Here is an 18415-nt window from a genome sequence, read left to right as displayed (position 1 = left end):
CAGGTGCAGCTGTTAAAACAATATAAGTATAATACACGTAGTTATACAGAATGTATTATACACTCTTATTGATTATCTTTAATTAGCTTTGAATCTCGATTTTTCCTCGACAAAACTATCGCGATAGCAACAGTTTTTCAATAATTTTTTAATTAAAATTTTTAAGTATTTTATAGTGAAGGCTTCGGCAAACAAAAAAATCTTGTTCTTTATATATAATATATAAAATTTCGGAGATATTTCATATTATATATACTACGTTTACGCGAGCGTTACTTCTGTAGTAACTTACGATAATTCCTTCGCGTAAACGAGATTTTGTAGTAACTTACGATAATTTACTCCGCGTAAACGAGTGAATTATCGTAAGTTACTACAGAAGTAACGCTCACGTAAACGTAGTAATAGTCTGATATAATGTTATGAAGCATGAAATATCTTGTAAAATATTTACTTCTCATTTATTTTTATATTGTTATGCACAAAAGATTAAATAAATAAGAAATAAATAAATCGATTAATATAAAGAAAAAATATAATTGCAATTTTTAAAAAAACTTACAAGTTGCAATGTACAATTGCATACTTTTTTAAAATCAATTTTTTTTAAGACCAATTAGTTTATCTCATTATTTTACACATAAAAGTATTAAGATAAGATCATCGAAAAGTAAATGTTCTATATGATATTTCATATAATATCTTGGGGCCTTTTATGTATCTTTTTACGAGGTAAAAATGCGAAAAGTGTGAGAATTCACTAGAGTATCTACGATTTCATTGGTCGAAATCTAAGTAAATCTGTTCACTTTTCGCATTTTTACCTCGTGAAAAGATATATGTAATAGGCCCCCTTGTGTCAAATTATGTTAGAATGAAATATTAAACGCCTCGCTAAATATTCATTTATTTTTTATAATATTTTCTAATACTTTTATATAGTTTCGTAGAATAGAGATAGGTGTTAGATAAATATTTTTTATATTAATATTAAAAAAATCAAAATTTATGTGAGAGAACTTATATAGTTCCAGTATGATAAAAAATATGAATAATTTTTGACAGCCAAGATGAGAAAAAGTAAGGCACAGTTTCTTACTTCTTTGCGTATTATCACGTCTACTGCGTCCACCGCGTCTACCGCGAGGTCTTCCGCGAGATCTTCCGCGAACATGCGAAGAAAACCCGTTCATCCTAGCATCGTCCAATAGTGCTGCCCGCTCCGAATGAGAAATAATTGTTTCCGACTCTATCAATTGAACGTAGGAGATGAATTAAAAATGAAAAATGAAAAATATATGATATACAGAGTGAATCAGAACAATCACTTGGCCTTCGAAAGACAATTCTGAGACGACTTTTTTTCAAAACTTTGTCCGAAACTTAATTTTTTAATTATAAAAAGAAATTTACGAATTGGATATAGGAGATAGGCAAAAGCGGCGCAATTCGCCGTCAGACTCGGGTTTATACATACATAAAGGCCTACGTCTGACGATAAATTGCGCCGTCTTTGCTTAAATCTTGTACGCGCTATCTCCGTAATACGCTATTCTTCTTATAACTTAAAAATTACCCGACTGGAAATTAAACTAGGGTCCAAATAAGGACCATATAATATTTGCCTGATTTAGTTGTCAGGAACTGATACTATTGCCTTATCGGTACCTAAGTAATCGTGTAACGCAGTTTTTCTATAAGGTCCTTATAAGTTATTACAATCAGGCCCTTGTAAAATTATATTAGGTCCTCATAAGGGAAATATATAAGGTCATGAATAGTGTAATCTAAAGAGGATCTGATAATGAATATAATATATATATTGTGATGTAATTTAAATTTTTTAACATTAAACATTATTTATTATTAAACATTATTATTAAACATTATTATTAAACGTTATTTTTTATTAAACATTAAAATTGAATTAACATTAACATTGTATTAACATTTAAAATTGTATTAAACATTAATTATATTTATTTTATAATTGTTAAACTTTAATAATAACAAATATGATTGAAAATATATACAAATACTTGATTACTTACTACAATTTATTCTTCTTATTATTATATTAGGCATTACAGATATAATTATTAATTGCATATTTTAAAAAAGCAGTCGGGAGACGCCACGCCAAATTTTATACTTAATATTTCAACATATATTTTTGCTTCTCTTTTTCTGTACGCAGTTAAACAACTTAAATACAGAATTTTCTTTGACATCTAAAACGTGATTGAGAAACACTTGGCATGGCGTCTCCCGACTGCTTTTTTAAAATATGCAATTAATAATTATATCTGTAATGCCTAATATAATAATAAGAAGAATAAATTGTAGTAAGTAATCAAGTATTTGTATATATTTTCAATCATATTTGTTATTAGATAATATTCCTAATAGTGTGTCAATTGTCTTAATATTTTATAATTAATATTATTTTAAATTTTTAGAAGTTTTTAATTTTGTACTTTATACTTATTATTATATGTGTATTACATTTTTATTACCAAATAAACCTGTCTTATATACCAATTAATTTTTAAGACTTGTTGTTTTTATTATTTAAACTTTTAAACCTGTTTTTGGTTAAATTTATTTTTGTATAAGTTTTTGTTTTTAAATTTTTTTTATTATTTTAAACTTTTTAAACCTGTTTTTGTTGGTAAAGTTTTTGTTTTTAAATTTTTTAAAATTATTATTTTAAACTTTTTAAACTTGTTTTTAGTTAAATTTATTTTTGTATAAATTTTTGTTTTTAAATTTTTTTTGTATGTAACTGGAATCACTAAAATTCCCCACGCGGATGCATGTCATTGGTTAATCAATTTCCTCTGTAACTCAGTCGATAGCCAATAAGAGAACGTATAAATGTAATATATCGTTTTTTCGCTTTTTATTTAACACAACGATTAATGATAATTATAAGCTATAAACCTTGCTTGAACAATAAGAAACTTATATACGGAAGCACATATCATAGTATGTTGTAGTTATCGAGAACTAAGGTAACAAAGGTTCGACCCCAGTGAAACGCATACTCCCTCGTCTTCGCCAACCGAAGGTTGGCAGCAGTCGGGAGAATATATAATTATTATATATGTATTATATAATAATTATATATTAAGTTATATATAATATTATATATTATATATAATATATAAAATATATTATTGTATAATTTATTGTATATTATATCAAATTATGTATCTTATATTAATCTGTCGAGCAAGCGAAAGCATGTGGAAAATCTAATTTATTTCAATATGGAAAAACAGCTTCACATGATTTCTCGCTGGTGGCCTTATAATACGACTGCAGTGAGCAGCTTGGAGAGGCTTATACACCTTCCACGAGCGACAGCTACCGTATCTTTATAATTAACCGTCTATCTAATGCTACACGCAGTTTTAATATTTCACTCAAGCACGAGAATGTCTTTCCTATTCCGCATAATCAGACTCCGGTTATCACGGTTTGTACCTAAAATAGGTGTGCTTGAGCCCAGGATAAAAAAAAAGAATAATACGGATATATAATGTAGAACGAGACGACCGCACAAGGTATACAATGAGGTCCAGTCCGCGTGATGTTTCACACTAAACGATATCAGTGTAGCCGTAGTCTAACATAGCATTTTTTGGATGTATATCTACTGTCTTGTAATTCTGTCGACTCCGACCGCGCGTTAACTACGTATGAGCTTCCAGGATGCGTACACGCGTCGTGTGTATGCAGTGATTATTTTATTATTTATTTTAAATATTAATATTTAAATATTTAAAATAAATAATAAAATAATCACTCATCAGTATAATCTGTATAATCTTCTTCAGCACTGTTACGCTCGGGCATAGCAGTGTTATGCTCGGGCGTAGCAGTGTTACGCTCGGGTGTAGCAGTAGCATCTTTGGCGTTCTCCCGACGTTTCGTCCGTTTTCCGTTCCAGTCTTTTACATTATTTAATACTGCCTGAATCGCTTGCTTAAATTGCCTCTCAGTTAACGGATTATTATCCTTTTTAAATCTTGTTGATACAGCAGCTAGAATATAAAGATAAAACAAAATATTTAATTATAATATGAAACAATTTTTAATTTTCACATTTAAAAAAATTGTAATTCTAATAAACACCTTCTATGCATTTATAAAAGTCTGTCCCTTTAAATATACTTTTTCCAGGGACTTGTTTGACGGCAGTGAAATTTTGCGCAACATTTTGGCACATGTATTGTCGCATAATAGTGCCAATATTACGGGCTAATGCACGACGTTCATCGATGGAACGTTTTATAAGATAGATCTGAAAAATGAGACCTACAGTTTAACGCGGTTCCGATCGGCAAATATAGAAGGGGTTCTCATGGCAAGATACTCTCGGTGGTTTGCCACGAGAGAGAGAGAGAGAGAGAGAGAGAGAGAGAGAGAGAGAGAGAGAGAGAGAGAGAGAGAGAGAGAGAGAGAGATCGCCACAAAAATCATACAATAGTGTATGTGAATTGTGTGCATAGATGTATATAATCTATACAATATATAAATTATACTATATATCTAGTATATACATATATGTATACATATATATGTATATATACTTACAATTTTTTTTTGGTATTTTTTATTTGATTTTAATTTTTCATTAAATTTTTCAAATTGCTCTATGCTATCACATGGCAATTTAATTAAATCATCATCATTTTCTTCGTCTTCTGATGAAATTCTTGATTGAACTTTCACTTGATTTTGTAATATTGATAAAATATTTTCCACATCCACTGTAAGTTTTAAAATTGATTTTTGAACAAGAGTTAATTCGTTTTTTAATTCTTTTAATTGTTCTTCCGTTCTTTCGGCAAAAGTTTCTGAAAGTTCTGGAAAAAGCATTTCCCAAATATAAGTACATTATTAAATTTTTTTTATTAATTATTAATTATTAATTATTTATATTATTTATTTATACAATTAAGAATTTTTAATTGACTATATACTGGCAATGATTATAATCGTGGCAACGATTATACTCGTCGTGATGAATCGCCACCGCGTTTCGACCAAGGATTCCTGGTCATTTAAATTGATGTAATTTTAGATGCTTATAATATATATAAGCGTCTTAATTAAATAATTAAATTCATTGCGAAAAATATTACCTCAGCCAGGGTTCGAACCTGGAACCTCCCTCATTCCGTGCGGGCGTCGTACCAATTCGACCACCGAGGCATGTGGTAATATTTATCGCAATAACAATGTATTAAGATGACAAACAATATAAGATGGAACACCGCTTTTCAGTCAAGGTGTATATTCAAACCAAATAAGTAACATTTGCTTCGCCAACGAATAATTAACACAATTAAGAATTTTTAATTGACTATATACTGGCAATGATTATAATCGTGGCAACGATTATACTCGTCGTGACGAATCGCCACCGCGTTTCGACCAAGGATTCCTGCACACAGAAAAATATATACTACCTACAAGTTAATATTACTTGCTTCAAGTATTTGATAAGTTCATATATGAGCAAATCTACCATAATTTTCGCTGGCGAAGCAAATGTTAATTATTTATTTATATTATTTATTTATATTATTTATTTATATTATTTATTTATAATTTATTTATTAATTTTTATTTATAATTTATTTATTTATTTATTTATTATTTGTTAGTTATTTTCTATTTATTTATTTATTATTAGTAAATTATATTTACCTTCATACTCGTAATTACTTTCTGTATGTTTTTTAGAAGGTGACAATGATCTTTTTGTTGAGTAATGATATTTTTTATTTGATTTTTGAGAAGTACTGCATGTCTCTGAATGTCTCTGCACGTCTGTTTCGGCAAAAGTTTCTGAAAGGTCATGAAGAAGTATATTTCCAAAATATAAGTACACAAATTATCAATCATATTTCACAATTAGTTATATTTACCTTCATGCTCGTAATTTTTTTCTTTTAATTTATGTTTTTTAGAAGGTGGTGGTGATTTTTTTGCTGAATATTGATTTTTATTTGATTTTTGAGGAATACTACAGGGTATCTCTAAATCGTCTGATGAAGAAGAAGATACTGGTAGTTTTCCGTCAATACTTGATTTTTTATTTTTTTTTTCTATAAAATAAATATTTTCAGAATTAAATATACCGATATTAACGAAAATAATAAAGAACCCAAAAGACCAAAAAATTTAAAACCAAAAAAACCAAAAAGCCAAAAAAACCAAAAAATTGTTATTATTACTTACGAAAAGATTCATCATGAATTTTTTTTTTTAAATTAATCTGCGCAGAGTTAAAAATTTCTTGCGTGGATAATCCTTTTTTATTTTGAGTTTCTCTCATTTTTAACTCTTCTAAATCATGTTTTGATTTTGTCGCAGCATCCAACTCACTGTCTGTTGTAAACGCGTATTGTTGAACGTTTAATTTTTTTAATTTTTCTTCCGCCTCAGTATATGTTCCTAGAGTGTTAAATAGCGTTTTTAGAATATTATTTAATTTATTATTTATTATTTTATTTGAGTATTATTTTAATTAAATTGTCATGTAATAGCATGGAGCAATTTGATGAAGAATTGAAATTAAATGAAAAATACCTTAAAAAATTGTAAGTATATATACATGTGTACACACACACACACACACACACACACACACACACACACACACACACACACACACACACACACACACACACACACACACACACACACACGCACGCACGCACACACACACACACACACACACACACACACACACACACACACACACACATATGTATAATATTTTTGAAGTAATATTTCTGAGAACGTAACTTACTTGCTTTTCCACGTGATTGTACGACGTACTTTGGCCATGAGTAATCTGGTCGCTGACAAGTTTTTATAAGGTTTCGTAATTTTATTAATTTTTCTTTGCTATAAGGCGGTGGCATAAAATAGCACATTAAGTCATCTTTTTCCTCATCCCATATTATCCATTCATTTGGCACTATATCTACACTTTTAACTTTATTTTTTGTTTTTTCAAATTCAACAAGCCTATATTTATATTCATTACTCATCTACAATGATCAAAAAATATTTTTATGTAACTCGCGAATTTTTATTAGAATAGATAAGTAATATAAGTAATTTTAAATTTTAACCAACACTTACCCTGAAAACCAAAGAATACGAGAAGATAACGACAAGAAGATAACGTGAACTTTCTCGCAAATAATATTTAGTTGCTACGTAGATAAAACAAACGCCCGTGCCAACTGCGCCAACTTCTCTTCATCATTATATTATAATTATATCATTATACTTTGTTACATATGCAGTAGTCCTAATACATATATTTTTTCTTTTTCAAATTCACTGAGATTTATAGTTAGCATTTTTTTCTGAATCTTATTCATTTTACATGTAACAGTTTTACTGTTTCTCTTAGTTACAGTCCAGGCTAGCACATCTTCCGAATCACATGGATAATTATACATAGATTTTTTTTTCTTTAAAATATCACCACAAATTTCTATGTATTTTAACTGAGATCGGTTCTCAGGAAGATAGATATTATTAATTTGTATTATTTCACCATTAGAGAGTAAAACTGTATTATTAGGTGATCTTGTTGTTATTAGCACATCTTTATATCGTAATTTTTTTATATTTATTTTTCCTAAATGTTCACAGTTTAATTTTTTTAGAATTACAATTGGAGGCGATATCTTTGGTTGTGCTTCATGAACACAAGATATTTCATTATAACGACGGCATATTTGTGATAATGGCTTATTGCCATTACGCAATAATTTCTTCATTTTTCCTAATGCATTTTCGAACGGAAATGATGTAATATCTGAGAGAGGACATTGCATGAATGATACATCATCAGCAATGTGCAGCAGATTATGAACGTTGCCGATTAAAAATTCATTTCCATAAAAGTTTGGTATAAGATGTACAAATTTTTTTAATAAGTCTCGTGCATGCGTATAGTATTTTAACGCTGTGTCTTTTCCCGACAAAATTCGAATAGCTGTGTGAAGAAGCATAAAATGCTTATAAATATCTTTTGGTAAAATTTTTTTAAAAATAATTGGCCCAATATATAATAGGAGAAACTGAAATTCGGTAGCTTTAAATTTCTTAAAATCAGAAAGGGATCGAGTTGTTCTTTGGAACTCTTCAGGGATGCATCGCTGAATTTTCGTCATTAAAGATGATAATCGTGCTTTTGAACCGTATGATAATTTTTTAATATATTTTTTATCTTCCGTACCCTCGAGCCAGCACTCCAACAGTTTTTTCATTACTCCTAAATAGAGGAGATGCATTGCATCAAGTGGAAAGCTGTTAATCATGTCTATTGGCGGTTCAATATTAATTAAAGGAGATATTCCTCTATGATGTTCGTCATTTGTTTGCTCTCTGAAGGAACGATCCGTTCTTAATTCATAATTACCAACTGGGTAAATGGTTCGATTTTTATATCGTTCGCCACGTACAAAACAACGCTCACATGCCCAAAATCCATTATGATTTTTTATACATTTGACAAATGAACGAGCTGGCCTATCACAAATAAAAGCTTTAATAGAAACTTGAAAGAACCGATCATTTACATTTAATCCTTCAGTTTGGAGCAGGTTTATTTCCTCAATAAACTTTTCAAAATATTTTTCGACATTTCCTGGTTTGTGAAGCCCACAATATATTGCCACTGGGAATGGTTTATAAATGTCAGGTTGGTGAAAAATTTTGCATAAAATTGGCCAAAAACTCGTTGAACTAGACTTAAATAGTGGTAAACCATCTACATTTATAATTAACTGTATACTATTTAAATGTAAATCAGGATTAAGACACTTTATAAGATGTGAAGTTAAACCAAAATACACAAATAGGCCATCATCATGTTCATCAAGTTTCTCAATCTTATAACTCTCACATGTAGTCTGTAAAAATGTTTTTGAACTTTTGGGCAATTGAGGTATGATGGGTCGTAATATATTTAATAAACCATCCAAGCGAGAATGGGCAAGTGGTGGAAATTGAAATGCCCATTCTCGAAGATCATTTATAGTGTTATTCAGTATTACTTCATTATTCATTGATGAGTCTGATGAAATCGAAGAGAGAGAAGCAATATCTGCAGGTTCATCTTCTGATATATCCAAAGCATTATTGTCTTCGCTAGTAGCATTATCATCTGAATTATGTGTTTCGTTTTCCAAATGAAGACTGTTTTGTACATTAATTGATGACTGCATGTTAAAATAGTTTTGTTCTTCATTATCTATTTCAGACGGCACTGATAGACTATTACTTATGCTATTTTCTACAGAAGAATTTTCGTTTCGATTTCTTTTTCCAAGTACGCGATATTTTTGCACTCTTAAACGTGTTGCTGCACGTTTTCTTGCCAATCTTCTATCAAACAAATCCATGTTAATGAATAAGCCACCGTAATAAATAAACCACCGTAATTGTAAATAAACCACCGTAATTGTAATAAATCACCGTAATTGTAACCTTAACTGTTAAAACTGTCAAAATCCTTTGAATAATGTGTACGCACTCTGGCAGTACAGTTAACTGTGTGAAGTTTGACATTATGTCTGGCAGATAGCATCAGAGGAGCGTTTTCAAGGATATTCAAAATTGTGCATTTTTAATAATTAATTATTAATCGGCGCGCAACACGAGCTGAAAACAGTATACAAAAATTCACACAGATATATCATTAGGCTACTTAGATCCTAGATTTAGCCCGAACCGCATTGGCAATTTTCACTTTAAGTTTAATTGTAAATCATATTGGCCCTAGATCACTTCATTGGTAATTATTAAAAATTAATTTTTTATCAAAATTCGCCTATTAATTTTAACTTTTACAGTGAACCAGATGTGCGTGTATCCTATTGCATTTTCCACTATTAAATTATTAAAATAAAAAAATTTTAATATAATTATAATTATTGAGAATTATAAAAATCCTAATAATAATATTTAGTAATAATAGAATATTATTATATTATTTTTAAAAAATTGAGTATTATATCAAGAAAAAAAATTTTAACAGGCAAATATAAATAATCCCTATAAGGACCCGATTATATTATATTAATAGGTATACGTACTGTTTACCCGCTCGAGTTATCAAAATGACCGTCTGACGACGTTTGCCTGGATATAAGACTGAATAGCTAATGAAGGACTTAATTGATGATGTATTAGCTTCACTAAACTTTTATATACATTATAGGTACAACTTTTATTCGATTAAGCACATGTACATTATCTCGATCAGGACCTAATTATATAACTCTATCAAACTTCTGATAGAACAAGACTAACATGTCCTAATCGGGGCCTGTTTATGTAACCCTATAAAATTCGGCATTTGTAATTACTATTTTCCGATAAGGCATGTATACAGGGTCCTCATAAAGACCTGATCAGAATACTTGATTAAACTTACTTTCAACCGTGTTATAATTAGCCCGATTGAGTAAAATATTAAATATTGAGCTATAGCTTTAAAAAGCTTTAAAAAAGAAATATTATCTTGAAATCGACTCAGGAATATGTCTTTTGAAGGGATAGTCTATGCATATCCAATGCTATATCAATTTCAATTGTACCTGTCGAATTTGTTATCTCTGGTTGATCTTTAATGGAATATGATGTAGACGCAGATTCCTGCACTGTAACGAATAAAGAAGTTTGAACAAAGACTATTAATAAATAGAAAATAAAACAAACATAACAAATGGATATAAGATAATCTGTCTTATGAATGCACATGATATTTGTTGAAATATGCTACAACTAACACAAATATCGTATAGAGAAGTATTATATGAAACAATAATAACAATTTATGTGAGAAAACTTATATAGTTTCAGTATGATAAAAAATATGAATGATTTTTGACAGCCAAAATGAGAAAAAGTAAGGCACAGTTTCTTACTTCTTTGCGTATTATCACATCTACCGCGTCCACTGCGTCTTCCGCGAGGTCTTCCGCGAGATCTTCCGCGAACATGCGAAGAAAACCCGTTCGTCCTAGCATCGTCCAATAGGGCTGCCCGCTCCGAATGAGAAATAATTGTTTCCGACTCTATCAATTGAACGTAGAAGATGAATTAAAAATGAAAAATGAAAAATATATGATATACAGAGTGAATAAGAACAATCACTTGTCCTTCGAAAGACAATTCTGAGACGACTTTTTTTCAAAACTTTATCCGAAACTTAATCTTTTAATTATAAAAAGAAAATTACGAATCGGATATAGGAGATAGGCAAAAGCGGCGCAATTCGCCGTCAGACTCGGGTTTATACATACATAAAGGCCTACGTCTGACGATAAATTGCGCCGTCTTTGCTTACATCTTGTACGCGCTATCTCCGTAATACGCTATTATTCTTATAACTCAAAAATTAGCTTTAAAAAGCTTTAAAAAGGAAATATTATCTTGAAATCGAGTCAGGAATATGTTTTTTGAAGGGATAGTCTATGCATATCCAATGCTATATCAATTTCGATTGTACCTGTCGAATTTGTTATCTCTGGTTGATCTTCAATGGAATATGACGTAGACGCAGATTCCTGCACTGTAACGAATAAAGAAGTTTGAACAAAAACTATCAATAAATAGAAAATAAAACAAGCATAACAAATGAATATAAAATAATCTGTCTTATGAATGCACATAATATTGTATTTGTTGAAATATGCTACAACTAACACAAATATCGTATAGAGAAGTATCATATAAAACAATAATAACAAATACAACATTATATTATTATTTTAATATACTAATATAATAGCAAGAGGAAGCAAGTGTTAGAAGAAAAGTTAAAGAATAAAAAAAAATTATATATATATATATATATATATATATATATATTCTGTTTTACGACAAAAATTTAACTTTTTCCTCTAGATTTATTATATGAGAGAGATATAAAGAAAATAAAAGGAAATCTGAATTAATTATATATATATTTATATATATTGGACAGCAGAGTTAATAACAATGTTAATACATTGTGCAAAGAATTGAAAGTATGAAAGACCGAAATAAAAAGCTATAATTTATATTACATAAGGAACTGAAGTCAAGGATTAACTTGAGACAATCCTCAAAAATTGGCTCCGGACAACCGTACTAGTCAGACATTAAAGTAGATATATTATATTATAATATAACATTATTCTTATGTGTGCCCTGATAATTCTCGTTTCAACTCTATAGCATCTATACTTCGCATCTACACTTGCAAGATTCAAGCACTGACCGAAGAACCGAAAGCTTAATAATATACAATATACATATATATATAGATATATATCCACGAAGTCTTCAATAAACACTTCAACAATGATGAAAGCCACCTTCGCCTATATAACGATTACGAGTCGCATGCGTGAATCGCCACTTTTAAAGTAGAAGAAAAAGAATCGTTTCTATTGATGCCCAGGGCTGTGGTCCACTTGACGCTACAAATGCTTTGAAGCGTTCTTCTTCTCCTTCTTTCTTTATTGAAAGAAAGGAGAAGAGGAATGCTTCGAAGCATTTGTAGCATCAAGTGGACCGCAGCCTAAGAATGCAATTTGCTATGAATGTACTTTGTTCAAGTTGTCACAAGATGAGTCCTACATCTATTAACATTACAACGCTATTTTCACACGAATACGCTACAATTATATATTAATACTTTCATTTTTGTTGCGCTTCTTATCACCCTGCGACGCTAACATTAACAGTCTTAACGCATAGTTTAGAATGTGTATTCTAATAACCAACACGTTTGTGGAAACAATAATTTCCATACGTTTCACAAACTAGACACCGATTTCGCATAGGATTAATAGCTCCTTTTGGAGCTACGAGAGATTGATCCTTAAATACTAATCCAGATTATATCGCCAATCTAAATAGTTTCAAACGCGTGCTATTTTCTGTTCATTATATATTTTTATTGCTTTGGTCATCTGCTTACTCCAGAAATATATCTTTTATATATCTGCCTCACTATACTTTTAACATTAAATACATCTGAGTTTCATATTTAATACATACCCGAGTAGAAATTCTGATAAGGCAATAATCAGGTCCAGATAAAAATGCCTGATTTTTTGGTCAGGCCCGAGTTAGGTAATCTTAATATGGCCCTGATCCGAAAATAACGCAGCGCATAATCAGGACCTGAGGATTTTAATCGTATATGGTCCTGATAAGATTACCTTATACGGACCAAGTGAAGGACATCGTATGTGGTCCTTATATAGATTCCTTACATTTAGATATTGTGTTATGGAAAAAAAATTAACCACCATAGCTAAATTTTAGCTGTCCATATATATTACACCTGAAATTTTGTTATCGTGCCTAAATTTTAGTTATGATAGCTCACATTTTTAGCTACAGTTAAACGAAGGATTTCCCATTAAACTGTAGCTAAAAAATATTAGCTACTATAGCTGAAATTTAAGCATAATAACTAAATTTTTTTCACGTAATATATATGAACAGCGAAAATTTAGCTGTGGTAGCTAATTTTTATTTTCGTGATTAAAGGCTAAAGTGGATAAATTATATAGTAAAAGAAATCTAATTGGCAAAAAAATATTTATTTTAAATATTTTTAGTTATATACATATATACATATTAATAAAACTTACATTAATTAAAATTTTTGTAGAAGGCAAAACACAGCTCATCTGATGAGAATCCTTTGTTTTAAACTCTTTTCCTAATATAAAGAAAAAACAAAAAAAAGCATTAATTTTTTTATCAACGAAAAATAAATAAAAATAATTAAAATTAATTATTATCGCGGTCTGGCTGCAAAAGTATCTTTCTCATACGAGCTAAACGTTGCCCCTCCCAATCTTTGGCATTGTTCATCATACACTGAACAGTGTGTTGGAATTTTTTTGGGTTAATTTGATCCCCAAAAACTTTCAAAAATAATTCTGGAAATAACGAAAAAAATAATTCATTATAATTATGTATTTAAAAAAATTAATTCAGTATTTATGAGAGAAAAACGATTTTGAGAATGCACGTATACCTTCCAAAAGCTTGTAGAAAGTAGTATCGCTCAGAATTTCTTTGTCTTTAACTTTTTTTGTTGTCGTAAAACGCATCGCTACATCTCGCACAAGATATCTCCGAACAATTTCTCCCAAGTTTTTCGAAGAAAAGACATCAACATTGATGCAACGCTTTACTTTTCTCCTCTATAACAAATTTAAATTGTAATTTATTAATTCTAAACAAAATTTTAAGTTTTTAGTACGTTCATAAATAATACAAAAAGAGAACAAAAATACTTACAAATAGAGTTCTGTACTTCTCATCATTTTTCAATTTTAAATCAAATTCCAGAAACTCTTCGTACGACTGTACTGGTAGCTGAATCTCATTGTCTTCCTCTAGATCCAGCTGGTCCTCGGTTGGATTCTTTTGTCGTATTAAGTTTTCTATCATTTGTTGAACCAAAATCACTTCTCCACGAATATCGGCTAGTTGTTTTGACAAACTTCGATGAGAAGCTACCGCGAAAGATTTTGAAGAAACTGAAAAGAGTTCTTAAATTAATTATTTTAAATCAAATTTATTATTAATAATTAATTAACTTATTTATGTACTTATATTTACTTATAATATTTATTTACTTACTTTATTTACTAATTATTTACTAATTTATTTATTTTATTATTTATTTAACTTATTTATTTATTTTATTTAATTATTTACTTTTTTATTTATTTATTTATAATTTTTTAAATTATTATTTTAATCAAATATTCTAAAAATTTGAGAAAACGAATTGAATTTGATGTACTTACTATTCTTTTCCGACAAACGTTGAGTTTCATCAGTTTCAGTAACTGGTGATTCGTCTCTTCGAGGTGGCTCTTTATTTGATCGCACAACTTTGTAGTGTCTATCTGCAGAAACTGGTTCATTTTTCTCTTCGGAGCTGTGATTTTTGTGTAAGAGTTTCTGCACCTTTACTGTCGAGTTCTCTGCTGATTCATCTGAATCTTCATTAGATGAAGAATATATATTTTACCTTTTATGTCTATACATATTTTTGCATTTTTATTATTAATAATTAATTAACTTATTTATGTACTTATATTTACTTATTTACTTTATTTACTAATTATTTACTAATTTATTTATTTTGTTATTTATTTAACTTATTTATTTATTTTATTTAATTATTTACTTTTTTATTTATTTATTTATAATTTTTTAAATTATTATTTTAGTCAAATATTCTAAAAATTTAAGAAAACGAATTGAATTTGATGTACTTACTATTCTTTTCCGACAAACGTTGAGTTTTATCAGTTTCATCAGTAACTGGTAATTCGTCTCTTCGAGGTGGCTCTTTATTTGGTCGCGCAACTTTGTCGTGTCTATTTGCAGAAACTGTGCGTTCATTTTTCTCTTCGGAGCTGTGATTTTTGTGTAAGAGTTTCTGCACCTTCACTGTCGAGTTCTCTGCTGATTTATCTGAATCTTCATCAGATGAAGAATATATATTTTTTCTTTTATTATGTCTATACATATTTTTGCATTTTTGATTTGACTCTTCAGACGTCGAATTTTCTTCTTCGGTTTCTGATGTAATAGGCGTCCCAAGAGGTGCTGAAATATATGAAACACACAGAAAAAAATTATAATGCAAGCAATATACTATTTCATATAATGACATAACAAAATAGAAATCTTATACTAAAATAGGATACCAAAGACATATTAGAAAATAAAATGCTTACTATGTTCTTGTATATCAGGCACGGTCTTCACATTGTTGGCCAAATTACAAAAACCACTACGTAATATTTCTGTAACGGATTGATTGCCATTTCTCGCACTTGCTTTAAATTTTCCAATTTCGTCTCTCATAATCTTTTCTGCAGAACTTTCATTGTCAGTTGTGCATGCATATATTTTTTTCTCCAACATTTTTAGCCGTTCCAGACCTTCTTCATATGTATCTGTAAAATAAATTGAAATTGTACCACAAAAACTAAAAAAAAAATTTTAAATAAATTATGCGGATGTATTACTCACCAGCTCTACCGTGCAACTCGACGGGATATTCTACCCATGATTTATTAAAAGGCAGAAGATGTTTGATCATATTTTTTAATGTTTCTGTCTTTTTTTTTGTAAATGGACCCGGCATGAAACGAGCAACTAGACAATCTTTGTCCTCATCCCATCGAACCCATGAGGATGGGACTACGTCAATGCTTTTTGTTTTCCCTGCATCAGTGATAAAGCACACTAATTTGTAAACTCCTTTTCTCTTATCCATTGTGAGAAGAAAATTTACTTTTACCTATTTGGGAATGAAAACAAAATTTAGAGTTTTTGAAATTGTCAAAAATAGTAAATAAAATAAACTTTTATCTAAACATATACCTATGAATGTAACAATAAACAAAAAGCAAGACTAATAAACAATCAATGAAAATATATTAAAGTTCGATCTTAATAATCAAAAATCAAATTAAAATTTATTATAAAATAAATATTTCAGAAAGCTTACCAATTAATTGGACATGCAGAGATACGGAGGGACACAATATAATGAGATTTTTATTCTTTTGTTATTTTCATAGTAACGCTGTTTGTTTTGCATCGTCCACCATATGAACCAGCAGTGCCGACGCAAGCGTATTAGCTATAATGTGCAAGTAGGATATGTTCGTCAAAAATTGATTGGTTTATTTTATTTTCAGAAACATATATAATTATGTTGTTTTTCACTCACCTTCAGTATCCTATCTAGTAGAAATTATATAGAGCAGCTTTAGCAGCTTTTCATAGTCAATTCACTGTCACACTTTTTTTTGAAATCTTACATACAAGTAAATAATTATAAAGTATTAATTGATTCTCACTAATTTTGAAAAAAATGATGAATTTTTTTTAGTAATAGTTTACATGTGAAGAAGGGGCATGGTATACATTTTCTCTTTTTCCGTCGTGCTCAAATCAAAGGTGACCATTTTTTGACTCACGTCGTTTAAAGGACAAGTAAAAACGACTCTTGAATTTTTTCGCACAACCCACATTTTCATTTCTGCCAAATCACAAGGATATGTGAATAATGATTTTTCCTTGTCCAAGATAAAACCACTGATTTCAATATCATTTTTATGTCCATTTGGTGGCAAATTTATATTGTTGATTTGGAGTACTATACCGGTTTTTAATAAAACAGTATTATTTGGTGCCTTTGTAGTTAATATAGAATTTTTATATTTAACACGTTTTACTGGAGTTTGTCCTCTGCCATTTGGACGTAATTTTCTTAAAATTTCAATCCGTGGTAATAAAGTTGCTGTCTTTGCGTTCATGAAAAATGATTCATGTAAACGACGAACAATTTGAGCGAGAGGTCGATTTCCACTCCGAAGAAATTTTTTAATTGTTCCAAGTGCATTTTTGAAAGGAAATGCCGTCAGCAGAGAAAGAGGACATTTCATAAAACGTACGTCGTCAGCCAGATGAATGAGACTATGCATGTTGTATATTAGACTTTTCCGTCCATATATATTTGATGCTGATGTTACGAATGTGATAAGAAATAATTTTGCATGTTTCCAATATTTGACTGCCAATTCTTTTGAACAAAGGATTCGACAAGCAGTACTAAGGAGTAAAAAATTTTTATAAAGATTTTTAGATAATATTTGTTTCAAGATGACAGGTCCAGAATAGAGCAGCAAAAATTTTAGTTCTGTGGCCTTGAATTTGTCGACATCAGTAAGTGAACGAGTAGTCCGTTGAAATTCACTGGGAACTTGAGATTGAAGTTTCAATAACAAATTGGTTAAACGTATTTTGGCAGGATTTCTCAGCTGTGTGATTGACTTTCTACGTATCCAGTAAAGTAAAAGCTTCTTCATTACTCCCAAATAGACGAGATGCATAAAATCGAGTACAAACGTGAATATCATATCAATTCTAGTTTTCATACTTAACAATGGTGATATTCCGATGTGGTGCTCTGGATTAGATTGATTTCGAAACGATTCATCTGTTCTCTCTTCTACATCGTCTCCAAAAATAGGATAAATTGTCCGGTTTTCAATTCGTTCACCATACACTGTACACCGCTCACATGCCCAGTATCCACCATGACCTTTAATATTCTTCAAGAATGCACGAGCAGGCCTATCGCACACCAACGCTTTTATCATGATGTGAAATTTTTGTCCTTCTATTTCAAGCCCATTTTCATGTAATTGATCCATTTCGTGTATAAATTTACGCAAATACTTTTCAAGATTTGTTGGTTTATGATTGCCAGAATAAATGGCAACTGGGAATGGTTTATAAATATCTTGTTCGGAAAACACTTTAC

The 18415-nt window shown here is 29.8% G+C and overlaps 1 protein-coding gene across 3 annotated transcripts; it reads right to left on the bottom strand.

Annotated features, from left to right (window-relative positions):
- Positions 1-4194: 4194 nt before the first annotated feature.
- Positions 4195-10695, bottom strand: LOC139783383 (uncharacterized). Of its 3 annotated transcripts, XM_071722532.1 has the most exons (6): positions 7168-10695; positions 6830-7073; positions 6256-6471; positions 5943-6122; positions 5722-5862; positions 4327-4874 (listed from the first exon to the last, which is right to left on the bottom strand). In XM_071722532.1, exons 2-6 carry the CDS (start codon positions 7071-7073, stop codon positions 4558-4560), a joined length of 1098 nt encoding a protein of 365 aa, XP_071578633.1. In that variant the 5' UTR covers positions 7168-10695; the 3' UTR covers positions 4327-4557. The 3 variants fall into 3 exon arrangements, 1 of the variants encoding a protein (XP_071578633.1); XR_011721242.1 differs by lacking the exon at positions 4327-4874 and having other exon boundaries at positions 5648-6471; positions 6830-9705; positions 10140-10695; XR_011721243.1 differs by lacking the exons at positions 4327-4874; positions 5722-5862; positions 5943-6122; positions 6256-6471 and adding an exon at positions 4195-4309 and having other exon boundaries at positions 6830-10695.
- Between the last annotated feature and the right edge of the window lie 7720 nt (positions 10696-18415).

Source organism: Temnothorax nylanderi, unplaced genomic scaffold, assembly GCF_030848795.1.
Source record: "Temnothorax nylanderi isolate EJ_2023f unplaced genomic scaffold, tnyl_v1.0 TNYL_tig0495_pilon, whole genome shotgun sequence".
In the NCBI taxonomy this organism is placed as follows: domain Eukaryota; kingdom Metazoa; phylum Arthropoda; class Insecta; order Hymenoptera; family Formicidae; genus Temnothorax; species Temnothorax nylanderi.
This window is presented reverse-complemented; position numbering and strand designations above follow the sequence as displayed.

Coding starts and splice junctions, on each gene's coding strand:
- LOC139783383 (XM_071722532.1), bottom strand. CDS start 7,073: ATGAGTAATGAATATAAATATAGGCTTGTTGAATTTGAAAAAACAAAA. Junction 6,472..6,829: donor ACAATCACGTGGAAAAGCAA/GTAAGTTACGTT, acceptor TTAACACTCTAG/GAACATATACTGAGGCGGAA. Junction 4,875..5,721: donor AAGTAATTACGAGTATGAAG/GTAAATATAATT, acceptor TGCTTTTTCCAG/AACTTTCAGAAACTTTTGCC.